A 20,245-nucleotide genomic window follows, 5' to 3' on the forward strand; every position below is an offset into this window, starting at 1 on the left:
CACTCATAATAAATAAAAAACGCATTCATAGTATTGTGAATATAAGTATTTATTTTCTGAACGGTCATGCGATGCATCACAGCTGTTATGGGCTCTTCTATGGGTATCGATAGGCATTGTAACCAGCACCATGGTAAGCTGCTGAGCTCCCATATCTTTTGAGCCCTGACGCAAACTTGCTAGACGAAAACGAAATCACACAACTTAATGACTGTAGTCATCTTCAAAGCTACCACAGCAATGTGTAACATTAACGTTTGGCGTTTATATCTTCAGTAGCTTAACAAAGTCACGTCCATCAGCTGCTAGTCAAAACACTCCTGCCGTGACCGATAGTTAACTTTGCTAGCGGTGTTTCTTCATTAATTAGGTCAGAAATCCAAAATCCTACTCTGAAACAGGTTCGTGGTTTGCTTACAACCTTACTGAAAAGGGACATGAATGAGATGGTGTCATGATCGGAGCACACAAAGTATGTTTTTGATCCGTGTGCTTTCTAGTCGAGTGTGGGGCTGCCGAGACCCTTCAAGGCAGACTATCCAGCTGCTAGTAGCCTAATATTAGTCCGGTTTTAGGTAAAGAGGAAAGTGATTACCACCTGTTACATCGCGGGGAAACTTGCACATTTGTCACAAATACCCCAGGCACAATTTCCAATCATATTTTAATAATAATACGACCGTATCTCGCTAACTACTTGAAAACATGCGAGTTCAGCATTGAGTTCAATGGAGCGCTGTCAAAACTGTCCGAGGTTTGTCCGAGGTCGTCCTTTTGCTGCGCTGTGATTGGTCAAAAAGCACTTTAGGGCGGGCCTTAGCCAAAGGTGAATTACTTCAGTCGTTGGAGTCACTCAAATCACGTCTGGTCTATTCGTGCCATGAGACTTGCCAATAGCGACGATGTAATAAAGTTCTTGAACTTAGACATGGCACTAACATGCAGGCTGACATTGATGTTGTGCTTTTAGTGTCCGAACATGTTCCAAATGTCAAGCCAAAGGCATCAACAGACACCTCCAGTTCAAAGTAGCATGAATGATTCGCTGCTAAATTCATGAGTTGTTAATAGCAGTCTGTTTTGCGTAAAACACTGGCTACATAGCAATTTGTTTAAAGCCAGTCCAAACAAGTCTGTTGAGCTTGTTCAGACTTCTTTATACTCACCAACACGAATGAACACTTGAATTCTGAAACTGATCCGGTTGCAAATGAAGCATAAAAGATGACCTATTACTGCTATCTGATGCAAAACATTGTAATTTTTATAGCAGATCTTTTAATGTTCAGCACTTGTCCCTACGAGGTCTTTATGATGAATATATGCAGTACAGCAAAAGAGAGGGGAAAAAATCCTTCTAAATATTTATGAGTCCTTGGCTGAGTTGTACATGAAGCGTTGTGCTTGACTCTGGGCACTTAGCGGTGTTGTGGGTTTCAGTTAGCATCCTGCCAGAGGAAGACCATGGGGGTCAACTCCACATGCCTTGCTGTTTTTGTTCTTGTCTCTGCGTGTGCTTATCTTGACAAGCCTGCATAATAACTCTGTTTTATAAGGACCATTTGATCTGATCTGACCCGGCCTCCTCTGCTGAAATCCGAAGAGTCCTGGATGCAAATGGCACAGACGGTGCTGTTTAGTTTAGCTGTTTGGTTGAAGGAGAGACAAGGAAAAGCATAAAGTGGATCATAAAACAGCAGTGTTTAACAGTCTGGACTAGAACAGCAGTATTAAAATTCAGTCATGACATTGTACTGTCAGCAAGCTGGAAAAAATGCAACTACACAAAAAGACCGTAAAATGGCTGCATCCTGTAGTAATGGAACATGTAGCATGCATATTTAACTCAGACTGTCTGTGCAGAAGGGTGGGGCAATGTGACTAAAGGCAAGTCAATATCAATAATGTTTATTTTTCTCATTTAATTATGTCGTAGCAGGGTGGGGCAATTGATAAATTCTACCATCTTATCCGCTATCGCTTAATCCGATTAATTCTGTATATTTGCTGTGCACTTTGTATCTGCAAAAAGTGTGCCTAATGTAATGTAATGTAATGTAAGGCTATCGATGTGTTGATGATGTGATTATGTCCTCGGTTGTAAGTCGCTTTGTTTAAAAATGTCTGCCAAATGTAATGTAATGTAATGCTATGGATGTGTTGATGCTACTTGTGTTTGTGTCATGTGTGTAGACTATGTGAATGGAGGGGAGCTCTTCACTCACCTGGTGCAGCGGGTCCACTTTAAGGAGCAGGAGGTGGCGCTCTACAGTGGGGAGATCGTGCTGGCCCTCGAACATCTACACAAGGTGACGGATCACTTCACTTTCATGCACCATATATAAGAACATAAAATCCATTTCAACCAGATCCATATTCCATCTCATTTTTAAGAGATGTTATATCAGTTATATGGCATTGGCATGATGAGCACAATTTCAGTCTGAAAAACAGCTTCGTTAAAACATGTATGCTTCATTAAACAATTTAAACCATGTAATATTTCTTTTGTACATTGTTGAAGTTGAATGTGAATCAAATCTGCCGTCTCTCTTTTAACTGATGTCATTGTGTCCTGGATGTAGCTGGGGATCGTCTACAGAGACCTGAAGCTGGAGAACATCTTGTTGGACTGTAACGGACACATCGTACTCACAGACTTCGGCCTCAGCAAAGAGTTTCACGAAGTAAGAACACGTCCTACTGCCGCCAAAGTCTTGGTTCTTTGTTTGTTTGTTTGTTTATTTATTTATGTTTATTTTTGTATTGACTGTATCAGTTCCACCCTTAGCAAAGAGTTAAGTAAGAATACCCATTGCTGTAGCAGAACTCTTTTTTGTTTGTTTGTATTTTTCATTATTTTTGTTTTTGTTTTGGTGACCGTATCGGTTCCTCCTAACATTTCTCTGGTTCCACATAAAAGTCCTCACATCAACAACAAGGTTTATATTAGACAATCCCACCCAATATTTTAAAACCACATGTTTGTCTAGAAATCCCCCCCACACCACACACTCCACACTCCACAATCCCCCCCACACTCCACACTCCACTGGGGCCGCTTTTGCCACAGGACAAGCGGTATGCTGACATTAACCCCTTAAGACTTAACCCCTGTTATAAATTAGCTGTTACCAGAATGGCTGTGACCAAGTTGTAATGTATTACGGTATTAAAGGCCCTGTGCACTGTCATAGTGGTGTAGTAGCTTAGCTTTTCAGTGAGTATTATAACGTTCCAGTGGTTAATCAGTCTATGTCTAAACATCCAGCAGATGTTTTCATTAGGGTGCACACATCCAAAGTGACTTTTAGCAGGTGCCATGATACAATAGAAATGTCAGATAGTACAAATAGGTAGATCTGCACAGTGTGCAGACCTACCTCTTCCCATCATAGAAATCCATTCAAAATGGCGCTTTTTGCACACCTCAGTAGTTGGACAGGTGCGTAGGATATTATCCCAGTGGGGTCGTCATTCAAGGAACGTTGTATTTAAGTTTGTTGGTGGAATGGACAGGATTTATTTACACTTGAACACCATAGAAATCCAGCAGAAGCTGTCCAAACACACAGGCATGCAGGATCTGGTGAACAGGCCTACTGAGATGAGTAGTGTGTGTGCCGTGGAAGAGAGGGTTGGGAGGATGGCTGGGGTTGAATGAGGGTGAGAGGAGTAGGGAGGGTTGTTTGTTGTACTTGGAGGAGGAGGAGGAGGAGGAGGAGAGGTAAGGGTTTGTTTGAGGCTGTTTGAGTTGTTGTCCAGAAAGCCGTGGGCTCATTGCCTTGCTAATGGCAAGGCAAGGCAAGGGCAAGGCAAGGCAAGTTTATTTATATAGCGCATTTCATACACAGGTGCAACTCAATGTGCTTCACAAAGTTAACAATGTAAATGAAAGGAAACAGGGAAGAAAGAAGGAAATGAATTAGAGTCAAAAAGCATTTAAAAACATTAAGATAAAACATAAGGTAAAAATAATAATAACATAAAATAAAATAAAACAAATTAAATAGAAATAAAAATAATAAGAATAAGTAATTTAAGCTAGGGGAAAGCATCTGAGAACAGCTTTGTCTTGAGTCTACATTTAAAGCTATCAATAGTGGGTGCATTTTTTATGTCATCTGGAAGCTGGTTCCAAAGCTTTGAAGCATAGAAGCTAAAGGCTGCCTCTCCACACTTTGTTTTGACTTTTGGAATCACCAGCAAATTCTTCTCCGTTGACCTTAGTGACCTAGTTGGTGCATACAGCTGAAACATATCCAGTAGATATGTGGGTCCCATTCCATTTAGTGATTTAAACACAAGTAGCATAGCCTTTAAAATCAATTCTGTAGCTTACTGAGAGCCAATGCAGCGATCTTAAAATTGGAGTAATGTGGTCGAACTTCCTTGTCTTTGTAAGAACCCTTGCAGCTGCGTTTTGTACAAGTTGAAGCTGTTTAATGGTTTTATTGGGGAGGCCAGTAAAAAGACTGTTACAGTAATCAACTTTACTAGAAATAAAGGCATGTATTAGCTTCTCCAGATCATGTTTAGACATCAGGCCCCTAAATTTAGAGACGTTTTTTATGTGATAAGATTTCATGTGACTGTTGAAGTTTAGGTCACTGTCAATGAGGACCCCAAGATTTTTAACTGTTTCCCTTGCTTTCAGTCCCTTCGTTTCAAGGATAGTAGAAATCTTTTTGTCTCTCCTCTCTTTTCCCAAATATAATTACTTCAGTTTTATCTGTGTTCAGATGGAGGAAATTGTGAGACATCCATTTGTTAATTTGGTCCATGCAATGATAGAGTGATTCAAGGGGGGTATAGTCATTTGGGGACATAGATAAGTAGAGCTGGGTATCATCCGCATAGCTATGGTAATTTATGGAGTTATTCTCGATAATGTGTCCCAGTGGCAACATATACAGATTGAACAGTAGTGGTCCCAGAATGGAGCCCTGGGGGACCCCACAATTCAGAGACATCGGTGATGAGGTACAGTATGTCTTCCAATGGCGACAAAAAAAAACGTCTTTGTTGTAAGTACGATTTTAACCAGTTGATCACTATGCCTGTAAAGCCAACCCAGTGTTCCAGTCTATGTAGTAGTATAGAATGATTAACTGTATCGAAGGCGGCACTCAAATCGAGTAGAACCAAGACGGATAATTTGCCAGCATCAGAATTCAATCTTATGTCATTCATAACTTTAATAAGAGCTGTTTCAGTGCTGTGGTAGGCACGGAAACCTGATTGAAACTTATCAAAATAGCTATTAGACATTAGAAAAGCAGTTAATTGGTTAAAAACAATTTTCTCTATTATTTTACCCATGAATGGTAGATTGGATATGGGCCTATAGTTGTTTAGTACCAGTGCATCCAGGTTGTTCTTTTTCAGTAAGGGTTTCACAACTGCTTCTTTCAGACAGCCTGGGAATATGCCTGTTTGTTTGTAGTGAGGTGTTGATGATCTGAAGTACATCTGATGATATTAGATTTAAGATGGATTTGAAGAAGGCTGTTGGTAAAATATCTAAGTCAGATGTAGAGGAGCTAAGACTTTGTACCGTTCTATTAAGAATGTCCACAACAACTAAATGAAAATTTCTCATGAGGTTAGGATTTAACTTCACCATAGCAAGCTGTACTGAATCTTGGGTCGGTTGCACATGTGTGAGTATGTTTGCACGTATTTTTTCAATCTTTCCTTTGAAAAAGGATGCAAACTCATTGCATTTGCTGACTGAGAGGAACTCAGAGGGCATTTGATTTGGGGTCCTTGCTAGCTTTTCCACAGTGCCAAACAGGACCATTTATTAATATTTCTGTTAATTATGTCAGAGAAAAAAGATTGTCTAGCTTTAGAAATTTCTTGGTTGTATTTCGAGAGTGTGTGTTTATAGATTTGGTAGTGGACTTCAAGTTTGGATTTACGCCACTGTCTTTCAGCCCTCCTGCATTCTTGCTTTTGCAATATAACTGTGGGATTCTTTCTCCAAGGTGCTTTTTCACGTCCCACTGTTTTGATTTTTTCGGGGGCAATAACATCCATAATACGGGTCATCCTTGAATTAAAATTAACCATGAGATCATCTGCACTCTCTGAGGTTTGACTTTGGATCTCTGAAAGTGCTTGCTGAAAGAGTGAGGCTGTCTCACAGTTGATTATACGTTTTTTGACTGTAACAGATTCCCTTTGAACATGAGGGTACATAGAAACATCAGAAAAAAATGCAGTAATGGTCAGAAAAGCCATAGTCTTTGACACTAGCACAAGCATTAAGGCCTTTTGTTATTATTAGGTCTAAAGTGTGACCTTGGTTGTGTGTTGGTCCTGTTACATGCTGTGTGAGGCTAAAAATGTCAATAAGACTTAAAAATTCCTTAGCATAGACATTCTCTAAGTCGTCCATGGACGAGTGTTTACTTTTATGCTTGCAGCTGGCCACCCAGCTTAAGTGCGTGTGTGTGTGCATGCTTTCTGTGTCCCTGTGTGTGTTTGTGTGATGCATGCATGTGTATCCCTCCGTATCGATTTCTTTCAATAATATAGTGTTAGCATGTCTGTATGAATGTATGAATGTCAGTGCAGGCGTGCATTAGTCCGTCTGTGCAGGTGTGCTTGAGCGTGTGCGTGCAGGCGTGCATTGCATATGTGCATTGCATCCGTCTGTGCAGGCGTGCATGCATATGTGAGTGGGAGCAGGAGAGATGGCAGCACCAGGAGAGAATATAAATGCAAAGAGTGAGGAGGAGGAGGAGGAGGAGGAGGATGGAGGGCACAGGTTCATACCAGGGAATGAGAGCAGAGACGGGCCAAACATTCTTGGCCACAGTCATGAAAAAAAAACGTGGACAGCATGCAGCTTTCTAAAAATATATAATCCCAAAATCCACACAGGGCCATTATTAGCCAGAAGTCCCTGAGTCAGGAATTTGTTGGTTGTGGCCAAAAATAGCCACTTCCCATCCGCAGCTGATGTCACATTTCACAGCACACCGCATCGCCTCTCGTTAGACAGAGGAGAAAAAGAAGAGATAGGAAGAGGAGGAGTGGGGGAAAGAAAAGAGAGAGAGAGAGAGAGGGAAAAGAGATGTTGGTGGAGGAAGAGGAGGAGGAGATGGAGGAGTTGATGCAACATAACTCCTGTCAGAGTTTGTGGAAGGATTGGAGGAGAGAGAACGGTGGAGATGGAGAGAAGGTAAGAAAGTGAGGAAGAGTGGGAGTGGAGGAGAGTAGAAGAGGATGTAGAGAAGATGGAGGAGAAAGGAGTGGAAGGGAGCGCGCATGAGTGGGGGGTAGAAGAGGAGTCAAAAGGAGAGCTGATGCCACATGTCAAGAGAAGGAGAATGGAGGTGAGAGGTGAAAATAAAGCTGCAGAAGACTGAGGAGAGAGGAGAAAATGAAGATGGAGGAGCAAGGAAAGAAAGAATGGGATAATAAGAGGAATAGAGAGAGCTGAGGTCACATTTCAGAACATACTGCATCACATTTTAAAATGGAGGACATAGGAGTGGAGGGAGGGTAGAATTGGTGGAGCTGAGGAAGGAGTAGAGTGAAGAAGAGAAGATGAGGGGAGGGCAGGGGAGAAGAGAGAGGAGGAGGAGGGAGAGGTTGAGGGCATAGGAGAGGAGGAGGAGAGCAGGGGAGAAGAGGGAGGAGGAGGAGAGTGAAGGACAGATGAGGAGGAGGACAGGGGAGAAGAGAGAGGAGAAGGAGAAGAGAGAGGAGGAGGAGGACAGGGGAGAAGAGAGAGGAGGAAGAGTGAGAGGAGGTGGATGACAGGGGAGAGGAAGAGGAGGAGAGCAGGGGAGAAGAGAGGAGGAGGAGGAGAAGGAGAGTGAAGGAGAGAAGAGGAGGAGGACAGGGGAGAAGAGAGAGGAGGAGGAGGAGAGAGAGGAGGAAGAGGGATAGGAGGTGGATGGTAGGGGAGAGGAAGAGGAGGAGAGCAGGGGAGAAGAGAGAGGAGGAGGAGGGAGCCTTTAGTTGGTTGGAATCAGACGCTGCGTTGTGCCTCTAGTGTCACACTGAGGCACGCTGCAGTAGTGTTAACTGTTGTGATGGTAAAAGGTGAATGTTTATACACATACCGTGTGTGTGTGTGTGTGTGTGTGTGTGTGTGTGTGTGTGTGTGTGTGTGTGTGTGTGTGTGTGTGTGTGTGTGTGTGTGTGTGTGTGTGTGTGTGTGTGTGTGCGCACTGAACATGGAGCAAGCGGCATGTTCTGACACGTGAATGCTGTTTCCCTGTGCATGTATGTCTCTGCGTGTGTCTCTGTGTGTGTGTGTCTGTCTCTCTGTCTGTGTGTACAGTTATGTGTGCATGGCATGTCTAATGTGACCATTGGGGCGTATTATATGCATGTACTCATACATGTCTACAGCTGTGGTATTCGTGTGCTGTAGGTGTAGTCTGTATGTGTGTGTTCATGCATAGTGTGTCTACAGCTGTATGTGTGTGACGTGCATGTTTCACTAGGTGAAGCAAACATAGTCTTTTCTGTGTGTGCTCTGTGTATATGTGTGTTGCTAAGTGTGTACATGGTGTGTGTGTGTGTGTGTGTGTGTGTGTGTGTGTGTGTGTGTGTGTGTGTGTGTGTGTGTGTGTGTGTGTGTGTGTGTGTGTGTGTGTGTGTGTGTGTGTGTGTGTGTGTGTGTGTGTGTGTGTGTGTGTGACAGACGTGTGTTGTCTTGTAGGTGGAGCGAGCATACTCTGTATTCATGTGTGTGTTACAAAGTATAAAGCTGTGTCTGTATGTGTGTAATCAATGTATGTGACACGCATGTGTGTATGTGTGAGGCACACGAGTGTATTGTGTGTTGTGGGTGGACTGACTTATTCTGTGTGTCTTGGCAAGTGTGTGTGTGTGTGTGTGTGTGTGTGTGTGTGTGTGTGTGTGTGTGTGTGTGTGTGTGTGTGTGTGTGTGTGTGTGTGTGTGTGTGTGTGTGTGTGTGTGTGTGTGTGTGTGTGTGTGTGTGTAATGTAGGTGGAGCGAGCATACTCTGTGTGTGTGTGTATACTACTTGTATAACAGTGTGTGTGTGTGTGTGTGTGTGTGTGTGTGTGTGTAATGTAGGTGGAGCGAGCATACTCTGTGTGTGTGTGTATACTACTTGTATAACAGTGTGTGTGTGTGTGTGTGTGTGTGTTTGCTAGGTGGAGCGAGCATACTCTGTGTGCGGCACCATTGAGTACATGGCCCCCGAGATCGTGGAGGGAGGAGAGGCGGGTCACGACAAGGTCAGATATGCATATAAACAACACTGCCATCAACATCTACAGTGGATATGCCCTTAATGTGCGTGTGTGCATGCGTGTGTGCGTGCGTGTGTGTGCGCGTGTGCTTGCGTGTGTGTTTGTCTGTCTGCGCCTATGTGATGTATGTGTAGGCATTTACTGTCTGCACGTGTGTGTGTGTGTGTATGCATTTTGTGGTGTGTATGCTTTTGTAGTGTGTGTGTATGTGGATTTGCTGTGTATGGGTTGGGAGGGGAAGGGGTGCAATTGCAGGAAGAATTGGCAGTGATGTGTGTGTGTCCGTGTGTGTGTGTCCGTGTGCGTGTGTGTGTGTGCGTGTGTGTGTGTGCGTGCGTGTGTGTGGCTCGTGTCTTGAGTGTTTTTGTCATACCGTGAGAGGTGGAAGGTTCAGTATGTACACCACACACAAACAAGATTAATGTATTTGCTTTGCAGCCATTGCAACGCAAACACTCTGTGTGTGTGTGTGTGTGTGTGTGTGTGTGTGTGTGTGTGTGTGTGTGTGTGTGTGTGTGTGTGTGTGTGTGTGTGTGTGTGTGTGTGTGTGTGTGTGTGTTTATGTGTGTGTGTACGTGTTTGTGCGTTTGTGTGTACAGTATGTGTGTGGGGGAGGGGAGCGTGAGGCGTGTTTTTTTAAACTATTAGGGAGTCACGTTTATTTCTATGAGGAGTGTGTACACACTATTACAAACAAGATAAGTGTGTTTGGATGAAAGGGACTGATACACAGACAGTGTGTGTGTGTGTGTGCATGTGTGAATGTTTGTGTGTGCGGCGCGCATCTCTTTGTGTGTGTGTGCATCTCTGCATGTGTATATGTATTTGCGCTCAGCTCAGTTAGTGTGTCAGATGGCCATTTTGTTTTGCTGGGAGAGTGAGTTAACATCTGTATGTGTGTGTGTGTGCGCCTGTGTGTGTCTGTGTCTGTGTGTGTGCGCGTGTGTGCGGGTGCGTGTGTGTGCGTGTGTTTGTGTTGCAGGCGGTAGACTGGTGGAGTTTGGGTGTGTTAATGTACGAGCTGCTGACGGGGGGCTCTCCCTTCACTGTGGACGGAGACGAGAACTCACATTCGGACATCGCCAAGTAAGACGCACACACACACACACACACACACACACACACACACACACACACACACACACACACCATTCATACACACATTCAGACACACACCTCCATATTCACATGCAGACACACACACACACACACGTTCACACGCCCACATGCAGACACACACTATACATAGACACACACACACACAAGATTCATACACACATTAAGACACACCTCCACATGCAGACAGACACACACGTTCACACACCCACATCCTTGCCTACTCACCACATCCTACACTTGAATCGCTAGCACTTGTGAAACAACACACACACACCTACAAATATATAACAGATTAGAAAATGATGTATTTCTCAGGAATCCACACACACACACACACACACACACACACGCACACACACACACACACACACACACACACACACACACACACACACACACACACACACACACGCACTTGCATCCACATACACACATACCCAGACATTCATGCACGCACACACACGCACGCACAGTTGTGCAACACCACACACAAATGGATAGGTAGACTTGATGAAGATCTTGATGTCTGTCTGTCTGTGTGTGTGTGTGTGTGTGTCTGTGTGTCTATGTGATCGTGCACATGTGTGATTGTGTACGTGTGTGTGTGATCGTGCATGTGTGTGATCATACATGTGTGTGTGTGTGTCTGTGGGTGTGATCTTCCACTTGTTTGCCCGTGTCGGCTGTATCCAGGCGTATCCTGAAGAAGGAGCCCCCGTTCCCCAAGGACATGAGTCCCCTGGCCAAAGACCTCATCCAGCGGTTCCTCATCAAGGACCCCAAGAAGAGACTGGGCTCCGGACCCTCAGGCGCCCAGGCCGTCAAGAGCCACCCCTTCTACCAGGTGGGGGATGATCATCAACTTAAGAGTGTGTGTGTGTGTGTGTGTCTGTGTGTGTCTGTGTGTGTCTGTGTGTGTGTGTGTGTGTGTGTGTGTGTGTGTGTGTGTGTGTGTGTGTGTGTGTGTGTGTGTGTGTGTGTGTGTGTGTGTGTGTGTGTGTGTGTGTGTGTGTGTTTGAAGCACCTTTGCTAGTGGTGTGTTTGTCCCCCCCAGTCTTTCATCTGTACTCAACACGACAGATGATTTAAAAAAAAAATATTGCATCTTGTCACAATTTTGCCGTTTTTCACTTTTGGCCAATCAGGGCCCCCTGGCAGGTGGGTACCCCTAGGCTACAGTCATATCTAGCCTGTACACTTATCCTGCCCTGCTTGCAAGGTCCAGCTTGGCACCATCTGGGAAGTGGCATGGTGTGCAGTGTGCACAGGAAACTGGAAAACATTAGAGGCTTCTTCTGTAGGCCATGAAACCACTGAGCTAATTAAACCCATTAGCGCCTGGAAAACCAGGCCTGAACATATTTAATGTCTGTGTTGCAAAGATAGTCATAAACAGGCATGGCATCAACCTTTTGCATATTTTCTGATGCATTAAAAAAAATGTACTGCTTATCAGCTTTCCCAGACTCAGTGGTAGAATTGCACAAGAACGCTCCCATTTTTAGTGGTAGAACAGCCGGTAATGCTTTCCCAGCTATCAATGGCTTAAACCAGGGGTGTCAAACCCAGGCCCAGGAGCCAAATCTGGCCCACTGGTTCATTTTATTTGGCCTGCAAGATCGTTTCAAATGTGTATTACAGATGGCCTACATGCACCATTACATAACCTATAATATGACTTGAACATGACTGTGTGACATGAATATTAAGGGCGTGCATAAACTATTTTAATTTTGGACCTCAGATAATTTCAGTTTGACAGCACTGGTTCAAACTGTCCTAACTGTCCAAAGTACATGGATGTCCTTGTGCACAAGCCTTCAGTTGTCCAGATGCAGGTGTAAAGGCCCAAGTGCGACATGAGCGAGTCCAGAGACGGAAGTAATTGACTTTGTATTGAGTTGCACGACAAAAGTGATTTGTGCGACTAGAGCAACAGTTTGAAGTTGAATTCCTGGCAATGTTTTACAAATTAGCTATGATGCGGTTCGGCAACAGCCGCCACAACCAATGTGAATGTTGGAATGCTTGCATTCTGCTTTTAACGGACATACTCTGTCACTTCAATCGCTCGTATCGCTCTCGCTACACAGCGTACTGATTCTCTGTCAATTCTCTGTCTTGTTCTTGTCACGGCCGGTGTATTTGCCCAGTAAGGCAGGAAAATTTGATCAATATGATTGATACGGTTATTATTTCTCTTTAAATAAAGAAGAGAATATAACAGTATCCAGTGTACAGTGTTATATTGTCCTGATTGTCTGTTGTGCAGAAACTGAACTGGGAGGACCTGGCAGCCAAGAAGGTGGCGGCCCCCTTCAAGCCGGTGATCCGTGACGCGCTGGATGTCAGCAACTTTGCAGAGGAGTTCACGGAGATGGACCCCACCTACTCTCCCGCCGCCCTGCCACAGAACTGCGACCGCATCTTCCAGGTGTGTGTGTGTGTGTGTGTGTGTGTGTGTGTGTGTGTGTGTGTGTACTGTGTACGTACAGGTTTACAAAATTGTACCCCACATACTAGGGTCGCACGGTATACCGGTATAAAAAAAGTACCTCGATACTAAGGCATTTAAAACGGTACGATACTGCGTGTGAAAAGTACCGGTATGCAATAATGTGGCAAACGGCAACAGCTGCTGCTTATAAACACTCCAAACTGAATAGCGGTTAGCGTTAGCGATTGCTTAGCACTTTTATTTGTAACTTTAACTTACAGTTGGAATAGTATCATGCTGTACTGTATGCAGAATTTGCATAAGTGACATTATTTTTGATTGCTTTGTGAATCCATCCTGTAAAATTGCCTCTCTGGCTGTAGGAAGTTAGTTAAACATGCTAGGTTACGACACAACCACACGGAGGGAGACATAGAGAAGAGGTGGCTTTGCTGCTGCGTGAGTGAGTGAGTGAGTGAGAGAGAGAGAGAGGCGCTTCTGATTGGATCAGCGCGAGTTTCTTATTAACCCCTGAAGTGCTGGGGAACAGCACGTAGTGGCTGTAATATTGAGTTAGGGTTTTGGTTAAAATCTACCAGCAGTGAAAACAAGCAAATGTGTGAGAAATAATTCACTGCACATTCACTAACAGTGCATATCACATTTGAATTAAAAGTAACTTACTATGATGTGATGCGTGTTATCCAAATAAATATCCACTCATGTTCTTGTATTTTGTGTCATTTTAACAAAATGATTTGGATGGGATTATTAAAAAATGCTGCTGTTTCAGTACAGAGTAGACTATTATGACAGTGTTATATTGAGATTGGCATGATTTGTACCGGGAGCTGGAAAAATATTGCATTACAGGACATAGAAATGTTGCAATATTTTTTGTTTTATTATTATTTTTTAAAAAATCATTTTTTTTTTAGTACCGAAAAGTACTGAAATACATGTTGATACCGGTACCGGTACCAAAATATTGGTATCGTGACAACACTACCACATACTGTACTCCCCTGCTACCCTGCCAAAAGAACTGCTACCATGTCTTCCAGATGAGTGCAATGTGTGTGTGTTTTTTCAACCTGTGTGTGTCCAGCCTGGTAATGTGTGCGTGTGTGTGTATGTGTATGTGTGTGTGTGTGTGTGTGTGTGTGTGTGTGTGTGTGTGTGTGTGTGTGTGTGTGTGTGTGTGTGTGTGTGTGTGTGTGTGTGTGTGTATGTGTGTGTGTGTGTTTCCACTTGTGTGTTTGCTTTTACTACCTGTGTGAGTGTGTTTTTGTCATACATCAGTGGTTGTGAGTGTATATTTGTGTGTGTGTGTGCAACCGCTACCACTGTTCGCAGATGCATGCAGGTCTGTGCGGGTGCCGTATATTTATGGGTTTTCATTTCACCTGCTCGCCTCCAGAGTAGCCAAATGACGGTGCTGCCTGCTCGTTGGTATTGATAGGCAGTTTAGGTGGCGGCAGCAGCAGGTATTCTCATCATCATTCCTCCTGCTGTGCCTGTAATCAAGGATGGATTACTGCATGGGCCTACCGGGCCCAGGCCCAGGGGCCCAAGAGTCAAGTGGGCCTGAAGCCAAAGCCTCTAGATTATCTGTCATATTTGGGTTAAATCACACTTTTAACAGCTATATTTTCAATCCTGATCCCCAACAAGATAGGTTCTCTAACATCTGGCCTGAAAAAAAAAACTTGGCCAGAAAAAAATGTCTAGCCTGAAAAATAAAAACTGAGGGTTTTTTTGTAAACTACCAATACCAATTCAGGGGGGCCTTTCTTGTTGTCTGGCCCAGGGGCCCTTGGAATCCTAATCCACCCCTGCCTATAATGGAGGTGTTTGAAGGCCAGAGCTCTTAAAATCTCTCCTATCGATTTGTCTCACTCTCACTCTTATTGTTCTAGGCCTCACTCACTCTATCGCTGATGGATACCAAGATAAATGCTGATGGTTACAACGCAGCTGCCAACAACCACCATGATAATGGTGACGATGATGATGATGATGGTGGTGGTGATGATTTTGCTGCCGTTTGAAGAAGAATAAGCTCTGTAATAATTGGCCTAGCCAGCCTGGAGGCTTGGATACGCGTTTCTATCTTTTCGTTTTTTAAAATCTCTCTCCTTGTATTGAATGGGCAGCATGCACAGGCGGTTACCTTTACCATGTAATTGCAGCCACGCTCATTGCGATCTCGCCAAACGTCCATGGATACACTCATTCATCTCTGCCTATTCATCTCTATCTATCTATTTACTCATCTAGCCAAACATCCATACACTCTTTCATCTCTGTCTATTTATCTATCTATCTACCCATCTCACCAACCATCCATAGGCTCATTCATCTCTCGCTCTATTTATCTCTTCATCTGTCCACCCGTCTTCCTTTCATCCAACTCCTGGCCCACCACACTGGCAGAGATGAGCATCAGCAGTGAGTGAAAGAGATTTTTCTCCTCAAAAGTTGAGGATCAGCCATGATCCTCAAATGAGTGACAGTGGACCCGTGACCATTGACTAGTAATTAGTCATACTTACCAACCGTTCATCCATCTGTCCATCCATTCATCCATCCATCATATTTATCCATCCATCATAGTCATCTCTCCTTTCATCCGTCCACTCATCTATCCTTTCATTGGTCTGATTCCATCCATCCATTCATCTAGCTCCTGGCATGCCACTCTGGCTGCTGAATAAAGGAGTGTGTTGGTGCATTTGGTGAAGGGAGTGTTTGAAAAGTAATTACAGTCAGTCACGCTCATCATCCATTCATCAATCTATCTATCTATCTATCCATTCAGCCATGATCTTCATCCATCCACTCAGCTCCATCTCTCCGTTGGTCCATTCTACCCCACCATCCATCCCTCCGTTCATGTATCTCCTGGCCTGCGAGGAGTGTCGTCAATAGTGAATAGAGGGCTGTCTGTGTTGGTGTGGTGTGGAGGAGTCTTTTGAAAGTGCTGGAGCCGGTTGTGGAGCCAGCTGACGTCACGTGCCTCTGGGCCGGCTGCAGTGATGGCGATGGTATTGGCGGTAGTGGTGGTGGCTGAATGGGCCACTAGGCCTTCGATTGGCTCCTGCATGGTCCTGAATAACTGCGCAGGCCTCCTCGATAACTACGCTGCCAATACAGTACTCGCCACAGACACCCGATGGCCCTTCATTCTATCGTCTTCTCAATAGCCACCTGGTCATCACACCATCACCCTGCCAGAGATACCCAAGCCCCCATCCCAATCACCTCCTCCATAACCCCCCTGCCCAACTATATACCCTTAACAGACATCCATTCAACCAGTCCGCCGTCTCAATCTTCTCTTCCATCAACATCCACCCCTCCGCTCCACACCACAGTCGGTGTCTCAATAACACCCTCACCCCCTCATCCACCCAAACATCCAACAATAAATCCCCCCCCCTCCCCATCTACTCTCCACACCCATCATCATCTCAATAATCCATCCAGCCCCGTGCCCTGTATCCTACCCCTCCATTAAAGCGTGCGCGCGGCTTTTTAAAATGACAGGTTAGCGTAGCCGTGTCTGCTCTCTCAAATGCGCCGTCGCCAAGATGATCTCTGATTGCCGACTTCATCTTTCTGCCTTTCAATGGATTTTTGTTTTAAAAAATGAAATTCATGAAGATGGAAAAAAAGAAGTCAGGTTACATATGAGAATTTTTAGCTCCCGGTGTAATTTACTTATTTACGCACTGACTTTAACTTCTCCCGTAATTTGGCAGGGTGTGTGTGTGTGTGTGTGTGTGTGTGTGTGTGTGTGTGTGTGTGTGTGTGTGTGTGTGTGTGTGTGTGTGTGTGTGTGTGTGTGTGTGTGTGTGTGTGTGTGTGTGTGTGTGTGTGTGTGTGTGTGTGTGTGTTGACTGTGATTATTGCCTAGGCGTTCATGTCGTTAAGCCCGCTCTCTCGTTTCTCTCCTCCCTCCATCTCCCTCCATCTATTTAACTAATATTTTTCTTTCTTTTTTCTCTCTTACCCTCCCTCTCTCCTCCTCCCTCCCTCCCTCTGGCCTCCTCTGTGGCTCTTCTCCTTCTGTGTTTCTTTCTCTCTCTCTCTCTCTCTCTCTCTCTCTCTCTCTCTCTCTCTCTCTCTCTCTCTCTCTCTCTCTCTCTCTCGCCTCCCATATATATTTCTATGACTGCAAATGAAGTTGCCTTATGAGAGTAAGATGTCATCTGTGTGATTGTCGTGTTTCCAAGAGCTCTGCAATTAAGAGCGCTTTCATGCGTGCCGCCCGCCCGCCAGCCGCATACACCCGCATCACATCCACCCTCCTCCTCCTTCTCCTTCCGGCCAGCCAGCCATCTTCTCCTTTCCATTCCTCTGTAGTTAGACACAGCTGTGTGTGTGTGTGTGTGTGTGTGTGTGTGTGTGTGTGTGTGTGTGTGTGTGTGTGTGTGTCTGTGTGTGTCTGTGTGTGTCTGTGTGTATATGTGTGTGTGTGTGTGTGTGTGTGTGTGTGTGTGTGTGTGTGTGTGTGTGTGTGTGTGTGTGTGTGTGTGTGTGTGTATGAGAGAGAGGGAGAATTAATAGCACCCCAGAGTCTCTCCCCGTAGCCAAAAATAGACGCCGGCATGGCTGAGCAGAGCGGAGTGCGAGTGCGAGACATGAGCGGAGCGGTGCGATGCGGCGCGGCGGTGAAGGAAATGAAAGTGGAGGGAGGAGGGACGTTGTGTTGTGGTGAAGCCGAAGACAGAGCAGTGTGGTGGGATGGGGGTGGGGGCAGAAGAGGGGAGTGTAAAGGGGGTGGGGGTATGGAGGGAGAAGAGGGGGATTGTGAGGAAGAGGGAGATGGAGGGTGGAGGTAAAGAGAGGGGAGGCCTAGGCCAGCGATGATATAAATGTGTGAAGACAGCAGATGTGTATGTCCACCACCACCACCACCACCACCACTGTTGCTCGGCCTGCTTGTCAGCACACAGCCGTCGGCAGCAGACAGGAGCAGGAGAGGCAGGAGTATGGAGCCTGGATGTGTTCAGGCACCCATGACACACGCCATACACACACACAGATGCACGCGCACACACACACACACACACACACACACACACACACACACACACACACACACACACACACACACACACACACACACACACACACACATGCACACATATGCATACACACGCACACATACTGTATATTACTCATACAGTGTACACACACCCAATGAAAACTCTCACCACATTTGCCAACACGTGTCCTGTACACACACATACACACACACAGGCTTTATTAGAGTCACAGCAGTCGTAGCCACCTGAATGGCCATCAGTCCTCTGGCCTTAATTTAGCCACGTATGATTTTCCGCTTCTCCTTTTCCAGAGCTGTGTGGATGGGACATTATTCATTCGAAAGCTGCCCATGCAAATGTAGATTGCGGGGAGTTGAAGAACTGACGCATTGGAAGTGAAAAGGGGAAGTGATGTAACTTACCGTAGAATCTATGCAGCCTTGTGATGCATCTTCCAATGGAGTGGTGGCTCTTGAAATGATTCATGAATGATACTGACATACCGTCTTGGTTTGAAATAAAGTGTTTAATATGTTTTATTGTTCTGTTAATCATTGTGCAAAGCACCAGGTTGACGGAAGTTGTAAGCAACTTGAATGCTTTTTGAAGTTGCTTACAGCCAGTGATGGGCATTAGTTTACAATCCAGTGCCACATATTCCAGATGACCTGGTCTTACCTGTCATATTCAACCAGAAGATCATTCAACCAGGCAATCACCTGCTTGAATTGGACAGCTAAAACTATGTCATTTGGAATACATGGTGTAACTGAGGTGCTCCTGCACAGTTCCTGTTCACTTTGTATAAAAGCGTAGTAATGTAATGTAATGTAATGTAATGTTTTTATTGTGTGTGGTTGTCAGGGCTACTCGTTCATGGCTCCCTCCATCCTGTTCAAGAGGAACGTGGTGATGGACGACCCCATCCAGCTGTGTGGTGGAGCAGACAGGCCCGGCTCCGCAGCGGTGGCACGCAGCGCCATGATGAAGGTGAGGCACCGCCCCGCCCCAAGCCGACCCGACCCGACCTGGGCCTTATCTTTACCACCTCCTACTCTTTTTACATAATTTCATCATTCTCCATTTCTTTATCTCTCTCGATGTTTGTCTTCGGCTTGGGGCCGTGTTGTTTCTGTTTACAAAGAATTTGTGTGTTTGAGGTGTAGGAGAGGTTTTTTTTTCTCCCTCCACATATGGTGTATAATTATATGTCTTAAACTTGTAATCTGACCTGGTGGAAATGATACAATAAATGGGTGGTTAAAAGTTAAAAACACACTCTTCCTCCCCCTCACCCCCTCAAATTCAGATTCAGTGTTGCTAAAGAAATGTCGCTCAAATTATAAAAGCAATACATCTAAGAAAAGGATGATGCACCTGGCAATGTAGGCTATACTGCCAATGTAGCTGAAGAACCTTTGCCAAGAAGTAGCTCTCTGTTATCTCTCTCTCTCTCTCTCTCTCTCTCTCTCTCTCTCTCTCTCTCTCTCTTATATATATATATATATATGTGTATGTTCTCTACATCGAATACTTTGTCTTCAAGTCCGTTTGCTTCCTTGGTAACAATCAAACACAGGCCTTGTGTATCTCTGTCTGTCCATGCTTCCTTGCAAACATTGGTCCAACATGCATGTCTCGACATGTCCAGATGCTTTGTCAGTTACATAATTGAAACTCTGTGCTCCTTCTATACACCTCACACATCAACTCACCAGCAAAATATTCATGCTATTTTGTACTGTGATTCAAGACATTTTTCTCTCATGCTGTGTGTGTGTTCAGTTCAGTAAGTGTGTGTTCAGTTCAGTGTCCAGTTAGTGCGATTCTAGATTAGCTCCTGTCCATGCTCCCCTTGTACATTGATGCTGCACTCAGTCAGTCTGGCAAAGTTGCATTATCTTTTTTAATCTTTAAAAATCCGGCATTCATGGAATAGAAATGCTAGGAATTTATCAGTGGGATCAGTGATCTGATGATTTGTACATATCACAGAGGCTTTTGACAGATACTCGTTGATATCACCATTGAGAACATCTTGGCTGTGGGAGATTTGCCAAGCCCAAGCTTTGTTTTTGCAAGCTGGATGCAGCAACACCTAGGCTAGCTAAAGAGTACAGTTCTCCCCTCCAGCAGTATCAGGGGAGGAGAGGAGCTGCTGTCTCTCTCAGTCTGACTCCTTATCTCTAGGGAAGTGTCTGGACGTCTGGGCCTCATTCTGCTCCTATGTCTGTTGGACAGCTATTCGGTAGCTGTTCTGTGATTTACATTGCCAGTTTTATATGGAAGATTTTTGCGCCAGCTAATGCCAGTATTGTATGGATTAAATTATGTATTTATTTTTCTTACTGAATTATCTTAGAAGCATCTTCATTGCACTCCATTACTG

At 44.7% G+C, this 20,245-nt stretch overlaps 1 protein-coding gene across 2 annotated transcripts in view; it reads left to right on the forward strand.

The window, feature by feature from the left end:
- rps6ka5 (ribosomal protein S6 kinase, polypeptide 5) overlaps nt 1-20,245 on the forward strand; it is a 72,644-nt gene that overhangs the window by 14,041 nt on the left and 38,358 nt on the right. For both annotated transcript variants that reach the window (XM_063184591.1, XM_063184590.1), the window contains exons 4-10: nt 2,194-2,309; nt 2,586-2,687; nt 9,148-9,231; nt 10,229-10,332; nt 11,059-11,209; nt 12,638-12,799; nt 18,721-18,846. In XM_063184591.1, coding sequence (XP_063040661.1) covers nt 2,194-2,309; nt 2,586-2,687; nt 9,148-9,231; nt 10,229-10,332; nt 11,059-11,209; nt 12,638-12,799; nt 18,721-18,846 — 845 coding nt within the window. The remainder of the gene's footprint in view (nt 1-2,193; nt 2,310-2,585; nt 2,688-9,147; nt 9,232-10,228; nt 10,333-11,058; nt 11,210-12,637; nt 12,800-18,720; nt 18,847-20,245) is intronic.

Source organism: Engraulis encrasicolus, chromosome 19 (genome assembly GCF_034702125.1).
Source record: "Engraulis encrasicolus isolate BLACKSEA-1 chromosome 19, IST_EnEncr_1.0, whole genome shotgun sequence".
Lineage (NCBI taxonomy): Eukaryota > Metazoa > Chordata > Actinopteri > Clupeiformes > Engraulidae > Engraulis > Engraulis encrasicolus.